The sequence below is a fragment of the Phyllobates terribilis genome, unplaced genomic scaffold (assembly GCF_046119375.1).
Source record: "Phyllobates terribilis strain yellow unplaced genomic scaffold, ASM4611937v1 Scaffold_4__5_contigs__length_816908805, whole genome shotgun sequence".
In the NCBI taxonomy this organism is placed as follows: Eukaryota; Metazoa; Chordata; class Amphibia; order Anura; family Dendrobatidae; genus Phyllobates; species Phyllobates terribilis.
The window spans coordinates 326,053,225-326,070,806 of record NW_027362764.1 but is presented as its reverse complement, the minus strand read 5'-3'; the positions used below and the strand labels follow the sequence as shown (position 1 = coordinate 326,070,806).

The 17,582-nt window shown below is 39.7% G+C and overlaps 1 protein-coding gene across 7 annotated transcripts in view; it reads left to right on the top strand.

Annotated features, from left to right (window-relative positions):
- LOC141265383 (triple functional domain protein-like) overlaps nt 1-17,582 on the top strand; it is a 1,868,493-nt gene that overhangs the window by 977,435 nt on the left and 873,476 nt on the right. For all 7 annotated transcript variants that reach the window (XM_073678400.1, XM_073678401.1, XM_073678399.1 and 4 more), the window contains one exon: nt 7,715-7,830. In XM_073678400.1, the coding sequence (XP_073534501.1) occupies nt 7,715-7,830 (116 nt within the window). The remainder of the gene's footprint in view (nt 1-7,714; nt 7,831-17,582) is intronic.

Here is a 17,582-nt window from a genome sequence, read left to right as displayed (position 1 = left end):
TTTGGGCGCCCGGCAGGGTTCAGAAGGGAAAAAACACTATGTGACTTTTTGAACGCAATATTGGTTAGAATCGAGAGCGGAAGCCATGTCGCGTTTGGAGAGCCCCTGATGTGCCTAGACAGTGGAAACCCCTCACAAGTGACTATATTTTTGAAACTGGACCACTGAAGGATTTTATCAAGGGGAATAGTGAACATTTTGAACCCACAGGTATGACACAGAATTTGATAACATTAGGTCATCATGTTGAATAAGTTGTCAATAGTCTTGAGCGCAAGTGATCGCTACTTGAGTTTGCATTGGGTACTCGGGCATTCACCATGTATCATGGGTGCTCAAGTGACATGCTTGAGTCCCGCTCCGCATGTTTCACGGTTGTCTGACACCCCCAAAAAAAAATCATGCAGGGATAGCTCGTGCATGGTAGGCAATCCCCAGGTGTTTTTTTTTTTTGGCTGTATAACAGCCGCAAAACATATGGGGCGGAGGTTTGAGCATGTCACTCGAGCACCCACAACACTCGGTTCATACCCGAGCACCCGAAGCAAACTCAAGTAGCAAGTACTTGCGCTCAATACTAGTCGTTATATCCTCATAATTTTTTTCTTTACTTTTGAAAAAATCACTAACCCCAACTCCAACACACCCCTAACTCTAGCACAATTCTAACCCTAGCACAATTCTAACCCTAGCACAATTCTAACCCTAGCACAACCTTAACCCTAGCACAACCCTTATCCTAGAGTTTATTTTTTAAGCCTTTCCTCATGCGGTATAAGTGATTAGACAACTTTATTCTTCGGGTCGTTGTGATTACAGAGATACCAGATTCATATTGGGTTTTTATAATTGACAACTGTCACACACTAAAAAAAGGTAAGACTAGTTTTTGCATTGCCATATTTTGAGAGCTATAATTTATCCATATTTCGGCCGACAGAGTCGTGTGACGGCTTGTTTTTTGCTGGACCAGTTCACATTTTTATTGGTACAATTTTCGGGCACATTTTTTTTACTTAGATTTTTGGGAGGCAGAATAAAACAAACCCAACAATACTGGAATTGTATTTTTTATGCCATTCCGCATGTGGTAAAATTGATAAAGCAGTGTTATTCTTCCTGTCAGTGCATTTACAGCGGTACCACCATTATATAGATTTTGGAGCTTTTACACAATAAAAACTATTTTATAGGAAAAAATATTTTATTTGCATCATTTTATTCTGAGAACTATAATTTTTTTTATTTTTCGGCTGATGGAGCTGTATGGCAGCTTGTTTTATTTGGGGCAAGATAACGTTTTCAACTGTACCATTTTTGTTTGCATCCGTCTTTTTGATCGCGTTTTATTCCATTTTTTGTTTGGCGGTATGATGATAAAGCATAGTTTTTTGCTATGTTTTTTATTTTTTTACCGTGTTCATTAAACGGGTTCACTAGTGGTACAGTATTGTAGGTCAGGTCGTTTTGGATGTGACGATACCAAATATGTGTACTTGTATTTTTTTGTTTTGTTTTGTTTTTCATAATATTTATTTATGAGTGCAGTATATATTTTTTTTTTTTGTAGTATTGTTTAATTTTTTTTCGATATTTTTGCTTTTTTTTCATATTCTGTCACATTCTTTTACTTTTACATTTTGTCCCACTATGGGACTTTCATTTTCTGCAGGCTGATTGCTTGCAAAGCATTGAGCTGTAGCAGCAGCATCTCTATGCTTTGCAGGTTGTCAGCCCTGCATGCACAAGTTATTTTGATCGAGCAGTGCGCATGACCAAAGTAACTTCCTGGTGACCCGGATGTCATCATGACGACATCCGGATCACCAGGGTCACCATGACAACGATCGGCACCCTGCGCACACAGTGAGGGGTCCTTATTCAAGGTAAGAGGGGCGCTGCTTGCTCCCGGTATCCTGCGATCGATTTGATCTCAGCATTTCTGGGGTTAATGTGCTGGGAGCGGTGTCGGACCGCTCCTGGCACATAGTACCAGGTGTCAGCTGTGAGAATCAGCTTTTACCCAGCGGCGATCGCGCCCACACAGCCCCATTGTGGGCACGATCGCTAGGGCATAATAATACGTACCTGGTCCAATAGGCCCAGAGCGCAGGTACATATTATTACGCCCAATGTCAGAAACAAGTTAAAATGCTAAATTTGGGGCTAAAATAACATTTTTGTGGGAAAAATTTGATTTTTTTTTTTTTATTTTCGTGGCGCTATGTTATGAACTTCTGTGAAGCACCTGGGGGTTCAAGATGTTCACTACACATCTAGATAACTTCCTTGAAGGGTCTAGTTTCCAAACAGGGTCACTTGTGCGGGGTTTCCACTGTTTAGGCTCATCAGGGGCTCTCCAAATGTGAAGTAGCATCTGTTAATGATTCCAGCAAATTTTGCATTAAAAAAGTCAAATGGCGCTCCTTTCCTTCAGAGCCCTGCCGTGCGCCCATACAGTAGTTTCCCCCCACTTTTGGGCTATCAGCGTGCTCAAGGGACATTGCACAACAAATTTTGGCTCTATTTTCTCCAGTTATCCTTGTAAAAATAAAAATTAAGTTCTAAAGTAAAATTTCTGTGAAAAAAGTTAAAAAATATTTTTTTTTTATTAAATTCTTGTGAAGCACCTGAAAGTTTAATAAACTTCTTGAATGTGGTTTTTAGCATTCTGAGGGGTACAGTTCTTAGAATGGTATCACTTTGGGGGTATTTTCTCTCATATAGGCCCCTCAAAGTCACTTCAAATGTGATGTGTTCCCTAAAAAAATGGTTTGGTAAATTTTGTTGTAAAAACGAGAAATTGCTGGTCAACTTTTAACCCTTCTAACTTCTTAACAAAAATAGATTGTTTCAAAAATTGTGCTGATGTAACGTACACATGTGGGAATTTTTTTTATTAACTATTTGTGTGATATAACTATGGTTTCAGGGCATAAAAATTAAAAGTTTGAAAATTGCAAAATTTTCGCCCAATTTCCAATTTTTCACAAACTCAAGTCATATTGAAGAAATGTTACTACTATCATGAAATTCAATGTCACCAAAAAAACAGTCTCAGAATCCAGAGTTATTACCTCATAAAGTGACTGGTCAGAATTGAAAAATGACGGTGAAAACGGGCTTGGGGGTGAAAGGGTTAAAGGGTGGCTTCTCCCAATAGCAATTTTAAGATCTCTTCACAGGTATTCAATCGGATTTAGATCCAGACGCATTGATGACCATTTCAGAACTCTGTAGCATTTTGTCTCCAAGTATATTCGGGATCATTGTCCTACTGGAAGACCTATAACCTAATACATGATCTAGGATGCAAATCCCGCTTTTTGACACTGAGCACTATATTACGACCCAAAATCCATTATTAATCTTCAGATTTCATGATACCTTGCACACAGTCAAGACACCCATTGAAAGAGTCAGCAAAACAACCCCAAAACATCTTTGAACTTCTAGCATATTTGACTGCAGGTACTGTGTTCTTTTCTTTTTAGATTTCATTTAGTTTTCGGTAAACAGTAGAGTGATGTGCTTTAGCAAAAAAGCTCTATCTTGGTATCCTCTGTCCACAAGATGCTTTCCCAGAAGGATTTTGACGTACTCGCGTACATTTTGGTAAACTGCAGTCTAGCTTTTTTATGTCTCTGTGTCACCAGTGGGGTCCTCCTGGTACTCCTGTCATAGCATTTCATTTCATTCAAATATCGATGAAGAGTTCGCGCTGACACTGATCCACCCGAGCCTGCCAGAAAGCTTGAATTTCTTTGGAACTTTTTGGAGCTGCTTATCCATCATCCAGACTATCCTGCATTGTAACCTTACATAAATTTTTCTCTGCCATACACGTCCAGGGAGATGAGCTACAGTACCATGAGTTGTAAACCTCTTTATGCTGTGCACCGTGGAAAAAGGAACATCAAGATCTCTGGAGATAGATTTGTAACCTTAAGATTGTTGATATTTTCTAGTCCTAAGTTTTTTTTTCATTTCTTTCTATTCTCCAAGCTTAGTGTGGCAAACACAGACACACAATGTAAAGGTTGAGTTAACTTTTCTTTTATTTGTTTTTAGGTGAAGATCTCTAAAGAATTGGGATCTTGGAATATTATATTTAGTTTGCATCTATTTAAATGGCATTAGGATATTTTGGTTATATATGTCTTTTAACTACAGTACATTTTGGGTACTCCAGAATCTGGTGGTTGGATGATTCTGTAAAATAGAAAAGTAAGAATTATACCATAGTGGCATTTCCTCTATAACCTCATTAAAATTAACTACTCTTTTAACTTGCTTCCAGACCAAGCACACTAATCTGAGAAGAGGCAACAGCTTAAGTATATTGGGTTTATCCACTTCCAAAAAACATAACAGGCATTCGTTTTTTGGTATCTGTGCTAGGTGGTTTTCTAAACTGGATAGAGGCGAGTCACGCATCCATTTGCTGACTACCTTAAGTTGCTGCGCTAGGTAATATAAAAAGAAGTCAGGTAAAGCCGCCCCTCCTCTTTTTTTGGACCTCTGTAGAGTAGACAGTTTGGGTCTTGTATTACCCCATATAAACATAGATATTAATGAGTTAAGAGTTGAGAAAAGGATTTAGGGACAGGTATTGGGTTGAAGGGTATAACTAAATTTAGGAAGTAGTATCATCTTGATTACATTTATCCGTCTAGAGACTGATAATTGCTTTATTGAGTGAATGTATGTTTAGCATAGTATCATAGGAGGAGATATTAGATGAAAAATAATTTTTACTGTCTTTCGGTATAATGATTCCTAAGTATTTAAAGTTAAACACGATTGGTAATGGTGATAAAGGTTCCAAATGATCTACCAATGTGTTTAGGAGGGGTAGTAAAGCTGATTTATTCCAATTTATAAATAATCCTGAATATTTACTAAATTTATCGATAGTAGAGATAACGTGGTAAAGTCTCCTCAACTGTATCCATAAAGATCACCATATAATCTGCGTACAAAACACTGGTTTCTGTCCGGTCTGCTTTGGTAATATCTGTGATAGCTGATAGCTGTTATAGCTGTGATAGCAGTATTTGTACTGCTAGGGCCTCTATTTCTAAAGCAAAAAGAGCTAGGGACAGAGGGAATCATTGCCTTGTCCGCCTTCAAAGAGGGAAGGGTTCAGAAGAACTTATCCCCTTTTATCTGGTTTCATTTGTGATTTTCATATTACTCAGTCCTGTTATTTGCAACTGGTGAGTTTTAAAGCACATTACATGCTTGAAACAAAGTTGTTTACCCACTATTTTGGAAATATGCCAACAATTCTGTCCATCTCATTTTTGGGGTTTTGTGTGGCATGATATCCAATTTGCTTTTTTTCTCAGGTTTTTTTTACTGTTCTTCCAATACACACAAAGGAAATAAACATAAGTATAATATATTTAATTTCAATAATTTTCTGGGAAAATACTTCATTTTCTGGAACAATTTCAAGGGTTTCAACACTTATGCCCATGACTATGGATATGTAGACATAGGACTAGGTGGTATGTATGGACTCTGCACATGTTAAACTTTTATCTTAAGGAGGTGTGGTATATACCGTATATTTTCTGTTTGGGTCGCACTTTTAGCCACTAATACCAACTTTATGCATTTTTTAAACAAAAAAGATCTCTTTGATTCAATTGATTCAAATTGTATGTAAAACATTATCATTTCTTTTTATTATTTTTTTTTTTTCAGGGTTTTTTTTATTACTTTTTTGTTTGCTTGTTTGCAGGAGAGTAAAAATAAAGAGAATCAGTAAGTGCAGTGAGAACTTTACACACTGTTAATAGGGGTGCATTAGCTTCGTTAAAGGAGTTGCCCGATAAATGTAACCTAAACATTTTTGTAATTTGCTTTCTTTTAAAATTACCTACTGTACTCCATATCCTGCTAATCTTTGTTTATATATTTTTTCTTTACTTACTGTGACATTACGTTGAGAGCAGTCTCAAAAGGGATGCCATTAGAAGGATGGCTCTGCAGTCAATTCCTCGCAGCTTTACAATTTCTCCCCTGAAACAAGACATCTTCAAGGGGCAATGATAGAAGCAGGGTAAGTGACAGCAGTGCTAACCCACAGCTTATGTCATTGTCCTGAAATTTATAGTTATAAAGGGGGCAATAACGGAAGCTTTGTTTCAGGTCAATGACAGAAGCTGTGGGGCACTACTGGCACTCACTCTGCTTCTATCAAAGCCCCCTCGTGTCATGTTTAAAGGCCCCGTCACACTAAGCGATGCAGCAGCGATCCCGACAACGATACGACCTGTCAGGGATCGTTGCTGCATCGCTAATACATCGCTGGTGAGCTGTCAAACAGGCAGGCTCACCAGCGATCAGGGGAGCAGCGATATCGTGGAAAGGATCGTTCCACGATGTCCTGCTCCCGTTACCAGCCTGCTGCAAGCAGGAGCAGGCTGGTAACTATGGTAAACATCGCGTTACTAAGTGCGCGTGTGCCCCTAGTAACCCGCTGTTTACCATGGATACCACTCTGCTACGGTGCGCGGGAGCCTCCGCTTACCGTAGCAGAGTGGTATCCATGGTAAACAGCGGGTTACTAAGTGCGCGCGTGCCCCTAGTAACCCGATGTTTACCATAGTTACCAGCCAGATCGTTGGTCCCGCTGGTCACACACAGCGATGTGTGCTGGCCAGCGGGAGGCCAACGACCAAAAAATGGTCCAGGACACTTTGCAGCGATCAGCGACCTCACAGCAGGGGCCTGATCGTTGCAAAGTGTCACACACAGCGACATCGCTGGTGAGGTCGCTGGTGAGTCACCAAAACCGTGACTCAGCAGCGATATCGCTAGCGATATCGCTATGTGAGACGGGGGCTTAAGTGTAAGAGGAGGTGGGAACAGAAGCTGTGTGATTGTGGGCACAGATACTGCAAAGCAGCTGTGAGGAAAGTCACATGTCACTGCCTGCATCACCACAATTGATTCCAGAATTCATCAGGGCACATGAGTGGAAAGAAGCAGTGGCAATTGACCGCAATGCTACCCCATTATGATGTCCTGCTGGTGATAGAATCTACGGGAAAGGGATTGTAGTGCAATCCTTCTGATGACTTAGCGTTGAATGCTGCCCTCGAAAGAATGATCACAGGAAGTAAAGTAAAAAAAAAACATATCGAAATCAGCAGAATAGAGAGAGCAGTAGTCAATCTTAAAATAATGCAAATTAGGGCTTACAAATATGTTATGTATGTTTCATTAGTTTTATAGGTGTTCTTTGAATTTTATAATTGAATATACAATATGAAATCAATACTGGCATAACTCAGTTGCACTTTTGGATAAGTGTTGTGTGAGTGAAAGTTAGAATGACATATATTGGAAGCATTTGTGAAGCAAATTCTATATCCGGGGCATTGCCTCATCACAAACTTGTTAAATGTCATTTATAACCATCTGCAAACAAGTAGTCGCAATGATAAGAATATTAACCACTGTGCCTGATTTTAGGGACTTGCTTTTGCTGATATTACACAGGAGCAGATTGACTCTCATTATGAGCTGACAGCCAGACTGGCTTCCAAGGGTGCAAACAGGGGATTCTCTTTTCACTGTATATCCTACTTATATTAAGTATATATTTTTAAAGGAAATTATGCCTTCAAAGTAATACTACCAAAATAGATTTCATCATTGTCAGTGTATTTTTATTTTAACTTACTTTCTTTCCATGCAGAGTAAAAGTCTGCAGTTAGACATAATTCCAGGCAGTGCACCAGGATGTGAAGTAAAGCTTCGAGATGCTGCACATGAGCTTAATGAAGAAAAACGAAAGTCTGCTCGCAGAAAAGAGTAATGTATTATTTAAAGATCTTATATTTTATTGTTGTTCAATTTCCTTTTTGATTAAAGGAACCGTATTTCAGATTCATTCTGCCTGAATCGTAGGCAGCATGAATCAGACATTGGCTACATGATTGCAGCCAGGTATGCTTGATTATCAAATGCTGCGGAGATTTATACATATTTTAAAAAGCCAGCCAGGGGCTTTGTGTCTGGCTAGTTCTAGGTGGATCCCTGGCCGAATTTTCTGTTTCTCTTCAGTTGACTGACTGGTCTCTCCCTATGTTTTTGCATAGGGAGAGACATGTTAGTCAAAGGGATCGGGTGGTAACTAGGCTGAGACATATAGAACCTGGCAGCTTTTTCAAAGTATATGTATTCTGAAATACTGCAGCGTTTTAGAGTAAAACATACCTGGCTGAAATTGAGTATGCAGCCACTATCTGATTTATGCTAATTGTAGTTTGGCAGCATAAATGCAATAACAATCTTCGCTGATCCACTATACTATTTACCCAAATGTAACAAAAAAATATTGTTCTATTTGACTAATGGAACCCACCAAAGAATAGTTATTAGTCTGTTCTTTTCAGAAGGGGTTTGACTGATTAACTCTCTTCCTAACTCTTAAGCCGTTTCCCATCCTCACCAGTGACTAACTGCCATTCTGTATACATTCTGGTTAAACTCCTTGTCATAGATGTAATTGTAGAAATCTATAAAACTATCTCTTAAGAGGGAACGTTCCACCCTCATATTGGGGGTTGAACATGGCTTCATCATGAATTAAAGGAAAAAGAGCTAGCACTCTAAAACACTCTACATGACCCCAATTCAACTAGGACTCCACAGCTGTGAACAACTACAGTAATTAAATTGGGTTATCTGATGGATAGGAGACATGAATTCCATGCACAGACAAAATTTGTAGAAAAGTCTAGAAGGCGACTGATCTATGGCCAGTGGAGAAAAAGCTTAATATGTTAAAAAAACACAACCAAACACTCTGACACCGTCCAGTAATGAATATTGTTTTTTTTTTTTTTGTGAACGGTGTAGATCCTCTAGTTATGGGAGACATATTTTCGGCGGCGGCCCAAATTGGCTAATGCAAAACTACATCACTGGGTGGTCTGCACATCAGCTCCAGATTAATATCAGCCTGATGGATTACAGTATATATGCCATGATTCCTATCTATAGAGAGCTAAAATCATGATGGGAAATATGGCATTAAAGGGAACCTGTCTCCAGGTTTGGCCGATATGAGATATGGCCATCACCTTTCACCTCTGATATACAGCATTCTATAATGCTGTATATAAGCCCTCGATCTGACCTACAAGAGAAGAAAAAGAGCTTTTATGATACTCATCTGGGGGGGCGGTCCGGTCCGAGGGGTGTTGCTCTGAGGACAGACCAAAGTACTGCAGTGTGCAGGCGTCGGGAAAAGTCAAAGCGCCCCGATGCATGCACACTGCAGTACTTTACTCTGCTCATATCAGGGCAGAGAAGTATGCCTTCACAGTAAGCGATGCTGGGGAGACTGTGTGGATGATGTAGAGATGCGTCATCCACACGAAGCGAAGAGGAAGACTGCATCGCAAGAAAAAAGGAGGCACCAGACCAAGACCAGCGACGCCCCTTGGACCCGACCGCGTCCCAGGTGAGTATAATAAAAGCTCTTTTTCTCCTCTTACAGGTCGGATTGGGGGCTAATATACAGCATTATAGAATGCTGTATATCAGGGCTTTGGCACAATGCCTTTAAAAATAGCAGCTTGTTTATAATTCTCCAGAATAAAAATATATGCCCTACACTGATCCTCTGAATAAATAATTCCCTCTCTGTGTTCCCTGCACAAATTATGACTTCCACATGATGTCCCTCTTATGGCACATGCCCTCCACAATGCCCCCTCTTCACACTGTCCTCTCACACTATGTCACTCATATAGTGCCCAGTCTCTATACTGTGCTCTCTCATCACATTCCCTCTCCTTGGCATACTGTCCCCCCTCTGTATTCCATCCTCCACACATACACTACCCAGTCTCTATTTTGTGCCCCCTCACACTTTACTCCCCCATACAGTCTCCTCACACTATTTCCCTCAATAGCCTCTTCACACATTTCCCACTCCTTCATACAGTCTTCTTACACATCCTCTCCCCGCTAACCATACTCTCTATTCTGTCTCCTCACACATACACCCAGTCCCCATACTGTGTTCACACCCATCTCATACCCCTCGCTTCCCATACTGCGTCAGTACCCATCCCCCCAGACCACATATTACCACCACATAGTAACCGAATAATACCACACGCAAAGGACATCTGCTGTGAACAGACGTCCGCGCCTGGCCTTTGATTGTCCAATGACCTGTAACGTCACTTGTACGTATGCGCCGCATGACGACGTCAGACAGTGATGTATGTTTGCGGCTGCAATCATGACAGCCTCCGGTAGGCCCGTGGTTAGAAAGACCATGTTAATCAGCGGGCCACCACTATATGCGTTACGGGGGTCCACTGAGGACCTGGGGCCCGCCGGGAAATTGTTCAGTGTCTTGGTGGGCCAGTACGACACTGCTCATGTAGATACCCCAGTTACAGTGTAAGAAAGTGTACAGTAAAAGAAATGTTCCCCAGAAATTTCTTTTTATATTACCTTGGGGGAGCAAATGTGTAAAAAAAAAAAAATAATAATAATAATGGTAATAATAATCTTTATACATCATCTGCAAAAATTAAAGTAATAAAAAGCTTTGCACTACAAAAATAAGATTTTTTTTTAATATAGAATATATTTTATTACAGAAATGTGTGTGTGTGCATGCGCATGTATAAGTGTGTGTGTGTATATATATATATATATATATACATATATGTACAGTACAGACCAAAAGTTTGGACACACCTCATTTAAAGATTTTTCTGTATTTTCTTGACTATGAAAATTGTACATTCACACTGAAGGCATCAAAACTATGAATTAACACATGTAGAATTATATACTTAACAAAAAAGTGTGAAACAACTGAAAATATGTCTGATATTCTAGGTTCTTCAAAGTAGCCACCTTTTGCTTTGATGACTGCTTTGCACACTCTTGGCATTCTCTTGATGAGCTTCAAGAGGTAATCACCGGAAATGGTCTTCCAACAATCTTGAAGGAGTTCCCAGAGATGCTTAGCACTTGTTGGCCCTTTTGCCTTCACTCTGCGGTCCAGCTCACCCCAAACCATCTCGATTGGGTTCAGGTCTGGTGACTGTGAAGGCCAGGTCATCTGGCGTGGCACCCCATCACTCGCCTTCTTGGTCAAATAGCCCTTACACATCCTGGAGGTGTGTTTGGGGTCATTGTCCTGTTGAAAAATAAATGATGGTCCAACTAAACGCAAACCGGATGGAATAGCATGCCGCAGCAAGATGCTGTGGTAGCCATGCTGGTTCAGTATGCCTTCAATTTTGAATAAATCCCCAACAGTGTCACCAGCAAAGCACCCCCACACCATCATACCTCCTCCTCCATGCTTCACGGTGGGAACCAGGCTAGTAGAGCCCATCCGTTCACCTTTTCTGCGTCGAACAAAGACACGGTGTTTGGAACCAAAGATCTCAAATTTGGACTCAACAGACCAAAGCACAGATTTCCACTGGTCTAATGTCCATTCCTTGTGTTCTTTAGCCCAAACAAGTCTCTTCTGCTTGTTGCCTGTCCTTAGCAGTGGTTTCCTAGCAGTTATTTTACCATGAAGGCCTGCTGCACAAAGTCTCCTCTTAACAGTTGTTGAAGAGATGTGTCTGCTGCTAGAACTCTGTGTGGCATTGACCTGGTCTCTAATCTGAGCTGCTGTTAACCTGCGATTTCTGAGGCTGGTGACTGGGATAAACTTATCCTCAGAATCAGAGATGACTCTTGGTCTTCCTTTCCTGGGGCGGTCCTCATGTGAGCCAGCTTCTTTGTAGTGCTTGATGGTTTTTGCAACTGCACTTGGGGACACTTTCAAAGTTTTCCCAATATTTCAGACTGACTGACCTTCATTTCTTAAAGTAATGATGGGCACTCGTTTTTCTTTACTTAGCTGCTTTTTTCTTGCCATAATACAAATTCTAACAGTCTACTCAGTAGGACTATCAGCTGTGTATCCACCTGACTTCTGCACAACACAACTGATGGTCCCAACCCCATTTATAAGGCAAGAAATCCCACTTATTAAACCTGACAGGGCACACCTGTGAAGTTAAAACCATTTCCGGTGACTACCTCTTGAAGCTCATCAAGAGAATGCCAAGAGTGTGCAAAGCAGTCATCAAAGCAAAAGGTGGCTACTTTGAAGAACCTAGAATATCAGACATATTTTCAGTTGTTTCACACTCTTTTGTTAAGTATATAATTCCACATGTGTTAATTCATAGTTTTGATGCCTTCAGTGTGAATGTACAATTTTCATAGTCATGAAAATACAGAAAAATCTTTAAATAAGGTGTCCAAACTTTTGGTCTGTACTGTATAATTTTTCCATATTTCGGCCGACAGAGTCATGTGACGGCTTGTTTTTTGCGGGACGAGTTGACATTTTTATTCGTACCATTTTTGGGTACGTGACATTTTTCGATCGCTTTCTATTCCGCTTTTTGGGAGGTAAAATTAACAAAAACCAACAATTCAGGAATTGTTTTTTGAGTTTTTTTTGTATGCCGTTCTGCGTGTGGTAAAAGTGATAAGGCAGCATTATTCTTCGGGTCAGTACGTTTACAGCGATACTACACTTACTGTATATTTTTTTATGTTTTGGCGCTTTTACACAATAAAACAATTTTATAGAACTAAATATTTTTTTTGCATTGCTTAATTCTAAGAGGTATAACTTTTTTATTTTTCGGCTGATGGAGCTGTATGGCAGCTTGTTTTTTGCGGAACAAGATGATGTTTTCAGTGGTACCATTTTTATTTACATTTTGCTTTTTGATCGCATTTTTTTCCACTTTTTGTTTGGCGATATGAGGAAAAAGTCTAGTTTTTTTGATCCGTTTTTTATTTATTTTTATTACGGTGTGCACAGAAGGAGTTAATTAGTGTGACAGTTTTATAGCTTGGGTTGTTTCGGACGCGACGATACCAAATATGTATACTCTTTTTGTTTTTGCATAAATATACGGATTTATCGGTTTAATATTTTATTTATTTATTTTTATTTATTTTGTGATTTTTTTTTAGTAGTTTGAAAACATTTTTTTTACTTTTTTTTACATTTTTACTTAGTCCCTGTATGGGACATTAATTTTTATTTTTCTGATCACTGATCTCATGTAATGTAATAGACATATATTACATTACATGAGATCTTTGCTGACTGTTTCACAGTCAGTGTCTCCTGCCAGGCTTCACCTGTAGGCTGAGCCTGGCAGGACACCATATATGGCAGATCTGGAGGCGGTCATGTGACCTCCAGCTGCCATAGCAACGCCAGGTCCTGGAAGGTATCAGGGGTCGTCGGAGAGGTAAGTAAGACGACCCCCTCTCCTCCTGCTGTCTTCTATATGCAGCGATCACTATAGATCGCGGCATATAGAAGACAGCAGAGGGTTAACATCACTGGGACCTGATCCAATCAGGTCCCGATGATGTTCCCTGTCAGAGCTATTGCTCTGCACCGCACCCGCAGCGCTTGCAGGACCCTGGGGGTCCTGAGCCCTGAGGGACCACCCACCGTTTTTAAACGTCCGTGCTGCACAGAGCCCAGGCAGCGCTGACGTTTATCTACAGTGAGCGGTCGGGAAGCGGTTAATCTAAGCTGATTGACCGAGTGCCGGTGTTCAATGAAATGTTTTGGTATGGGTATATCAACAATTCCTGTCCTAATTGTTCTTTTGTGTTTGCTAATATGTGTCTGTATTTCCATAGTGGTCTCACCCATATAGAACAGCCCACATTGACCGGATATTAAGTAAATTACAAAATTAGAGGAACATGTATATCTGTCCTTTATTTTGTATTTCTTACCTCTCCGGGTTGCGAAAAAGAGTCTCCCTTCCACATGGTACCACAGCAAGCACACCCTGAAGATAGAAAATTACCCATTCTAGGGGCGCTTAATGTTGTTTGTATTGATCTTTTACAAGACCCAATATATGTTCTATGTCGGTGAGACCACTATGGATATTCTTCAGTCCCTGTGTTTTGAGCCAAATAGGGACATCTCACAGTTCTCTTGTAATTCCTTATAGGTATTTCCTCCTTCAGGCTGGTTTCGAAGCTGTCTCCCCTCTCCTGTTGCTTTCCATTCCTTGTCTTTCTTTTCTAGCTAAGATGGTTTCTGCTTTCCACCTTAATGAGGACTTTTTACAGTCTATGGCCAGGCCACCTTCAAATTATCAACCAGGCATTGTTAATCCTACATCTGGGAAAGTCCCAAAACAATTATTACTTCAAATGCATAAATACAATTCACATCTATCAACAGTGGCAACTTTGTATTTGTGGTCTTCAAGCAATTGCAGTGGGGAAAATATGTATTTGATACGCTACCAATTTTGCAAGTTTTCCCTCCAAAGAATGGAGAGGTCTGCAATTTTAATTGTAGGTACACTTCAGCTATGAAATAAGCATATGATGGAATAAAAAAAAACAGAACTTAGTATTTGGTACATAAACCTTTGTTTGCAATTACCGAGGTCAGATGTTTCCTGTAGTTCTTGACCAAGTTAGTACATGCTGCAGCAGGGATTTTGACCCACTCCTCCATACAGATCTTCTCCAGATCTTTCAAGTTTCGGGGCTGTCGCTGGTCAACATTGAGTTTCAGCTTCCTCCAAAGATTTTCTATTGGGTTCAGGTCTGAAGACTGGCTAGGCTACTCCAGGACTTTGAAATGCTTCTTACGGAGCCACTCCTTAGGTCCCCTGGCTGTGTGTTTCAGGTCATTGTCATGCTAGAAGACCCTGCAACGACCCATCTTCAATGCTTTTACAGAGGGAAGAGGTTTGTTGGCTAAAATCTCGCGATTCATGACCCTATCCATCCTCCCTTTAATACGGTGAAATCATCCTGTCCCCTTTGCAGTAAAGCACCCCCAAAGTACAATGTTTCCCCTACCATGCTTCATGGTTGGGACAGTAATCTTGGGGTTGTACTCATCTTTCTTCTTCCTCCAAACTCAGCGTGTGGAGTTGATAACAAAAACTTCTATTTTTATCTCATCGGACCACATGACCTTCCCCCACGCCTCCTCTGTATCATCCATATGGTCATTGGCAAACTTCAAATGGCCTGGACATGTGCTGACATGAGCAGGGGGACCTTGCGTGCTATGACGGCGTAGTTTGTTACTAACGGTAATGGTCAACACTGTGGTCCCAGCTTTCCCAGGTCATTGACTAGGTCCTTCCATGTAGTTCTGTGCTGATTTCTGTCCTTTCTCAGTATCATCTTTACCCTATGAGGCGAGATCTTGAATGGAGCCCCAGAACGTCAGTCAGCTTGTGTTTCTTCCATTTTCTAATAATTGTGCCAACAGTTGTTGCCTTTTCACTAAGCTGCTTGCCTATTGACCTGTAGCCCACCCCAGGCTTGTTCAGGTCTACAATTTTGTCCCTGGTGTCCTTAGACAGCTCTTTGGGCTTGGTCATGGTGAAGAGATTGAAGTGTGATTGCTTGAGTGTGTGGACTGTCTTTTATACAGATATAGAGTTCAAACAAGTGGACTTAATATATGTAATGAGTGCAGAGTAGGAGGGCTTCTTAAAGAAAACTAATAGGTCTGCGAGAGCCATTATAATTGACATCATGTTTGATACTCTTGATACTCCTCTTAAATGAAACATCACATGAAGTGAAGTAAAAAAAAAAAAAAAGAAAGACCAGGATCAGGAGAGGTGTAGTACATTTTATAATCAAGCTAATTACAAAAGTGTTTAGAATGCAAAAATATATATTTAGTAAGGACATTCTAGGTATCTGACTATGCCATTAATGCCTACTTATTTATCATTTCACCTTATTTAGCTGAATTCAACTTTTGAGTGTATAGGGAAAAATATTTCACCCTCATAAATGAATCAAAATTTATAGTGGGGACTACTGAAAGGCTGCTTCCTTAAAGATCAGTATAAAATTCAATCAGTATTCTCTGGGATAACTTGATGGTTTGTAAGTTATTTATCCTCTTGAACCCATTCCTCTTATTACCATTTAGGTTTCCCTCTAATCATTCAACATGTATTGGGAGATTTGTGGAACTTGACCTTAAAAAGATATACCGTAGATGGTTTTGGGGCTGTACTATATTACAATGTTGATACCTTCATCCAGACTACCATCTTCCACCAAATCTCGCTCCTCTACCTCTTGATGGGTGCTTTCTACTTTCAGAGTCAGATAATTAATGCTTCGACAAACAAATATCCATATCCACATTGGTCAACTCTATTATCGTCTGATCATTTTGCTTAAATTCAGCAAGAATTGAGAATGTTTTTTTTAATATGGGTAATACATTTTCCACACTCTACTGAAGCATTATTTTTTTGTTTTTTCATTTTCTGTATCACTAAAAAACCTCTTAACCTATTCAACTAATTTTTAATTTACTAGGACATTGATGTAAAATAATTTTCTCTTCCACGAGGAGGGCTAAAAATGGAAGCAATCTTTATGTCTCCCTTTCAGTAATCAGAAATAGATTAATCTTAGTTAATTTTAGTTAATTTTCATATCAGAAATAGCTCTATCGGTTATTTAAATGCTGCTCTAATCGACATTGTCTGCATCTGAAAAAAATTACTCACTCCAAGAATATCGTTTTAGCAACACATAGCCACTTATTTGTATCAATGTGTCAAAATCAGAAATGTGGTCCAAATTAAATAAAATAAAAAAGCGGTCTATAGGGCGCTAAAAAAATGAACACTAGAGGTGAAAAAATTTTTAGGGCTAAAAAATAAATTTAATGAGCCCTTTCCACAACGCGTTTCGATAGTGAACTATCTTCCTCAGGTGGTACAAGGGTATGAGCACAAACATAAAATATATATATAGACAAAGATTCACAGTGATTGGTTGATACTAATTAGTTAACCTGGGTCCAAACAAAGGAAACCCTTCATTTGCTGGTTCGAAGTGTCCACATTGGTTTCACATAAGCCACCTTCACATGAATACAAAGTATTAAAAACACATTGGATAAGGTATAGAATATGGCAATACATGTTGATAAACAGTTATACAAAAATACATCTGTAGTGCCTGCATCAATTTCATAGAAATCACCTACACATAAATACAAAAAATCGAAGCATATTAAGTGAGATATAGAATGAAGTAATACATGTTAAAAACAGTTATTCAAAACTGCATCATAAAAAAGAGAAAAAAGAAAAAAAAAACAATAGCAATAATATTTCCATTAGAAAGGAGAAGGAAATGACCTTAAGTGCTGGTTACATTTTCAAGGGCCAAATTCAGACCCTCAGGGGCCAACGTGCCCAACTTGAAGATCCAAAAACTTTCTTTATTAATCAAACTCGCTAATTGGTCGGGGACAATATCAGGAATGTGGTCTATAATAGTAAGCCTCATATGTCCTGGATCTTTTTGATGAACAATGCTAAAATGTTTGGATACGCTGTGTAATTGATAACCTATCCGAATTTTATGTCTATGTTTAATTAGACGTGCGTGCATAGTTTCTATCGTTCGACCCACGTACTGGAGGTTGCAAGTGCACTCAAGTAAATAGATCACATGTGTCGACT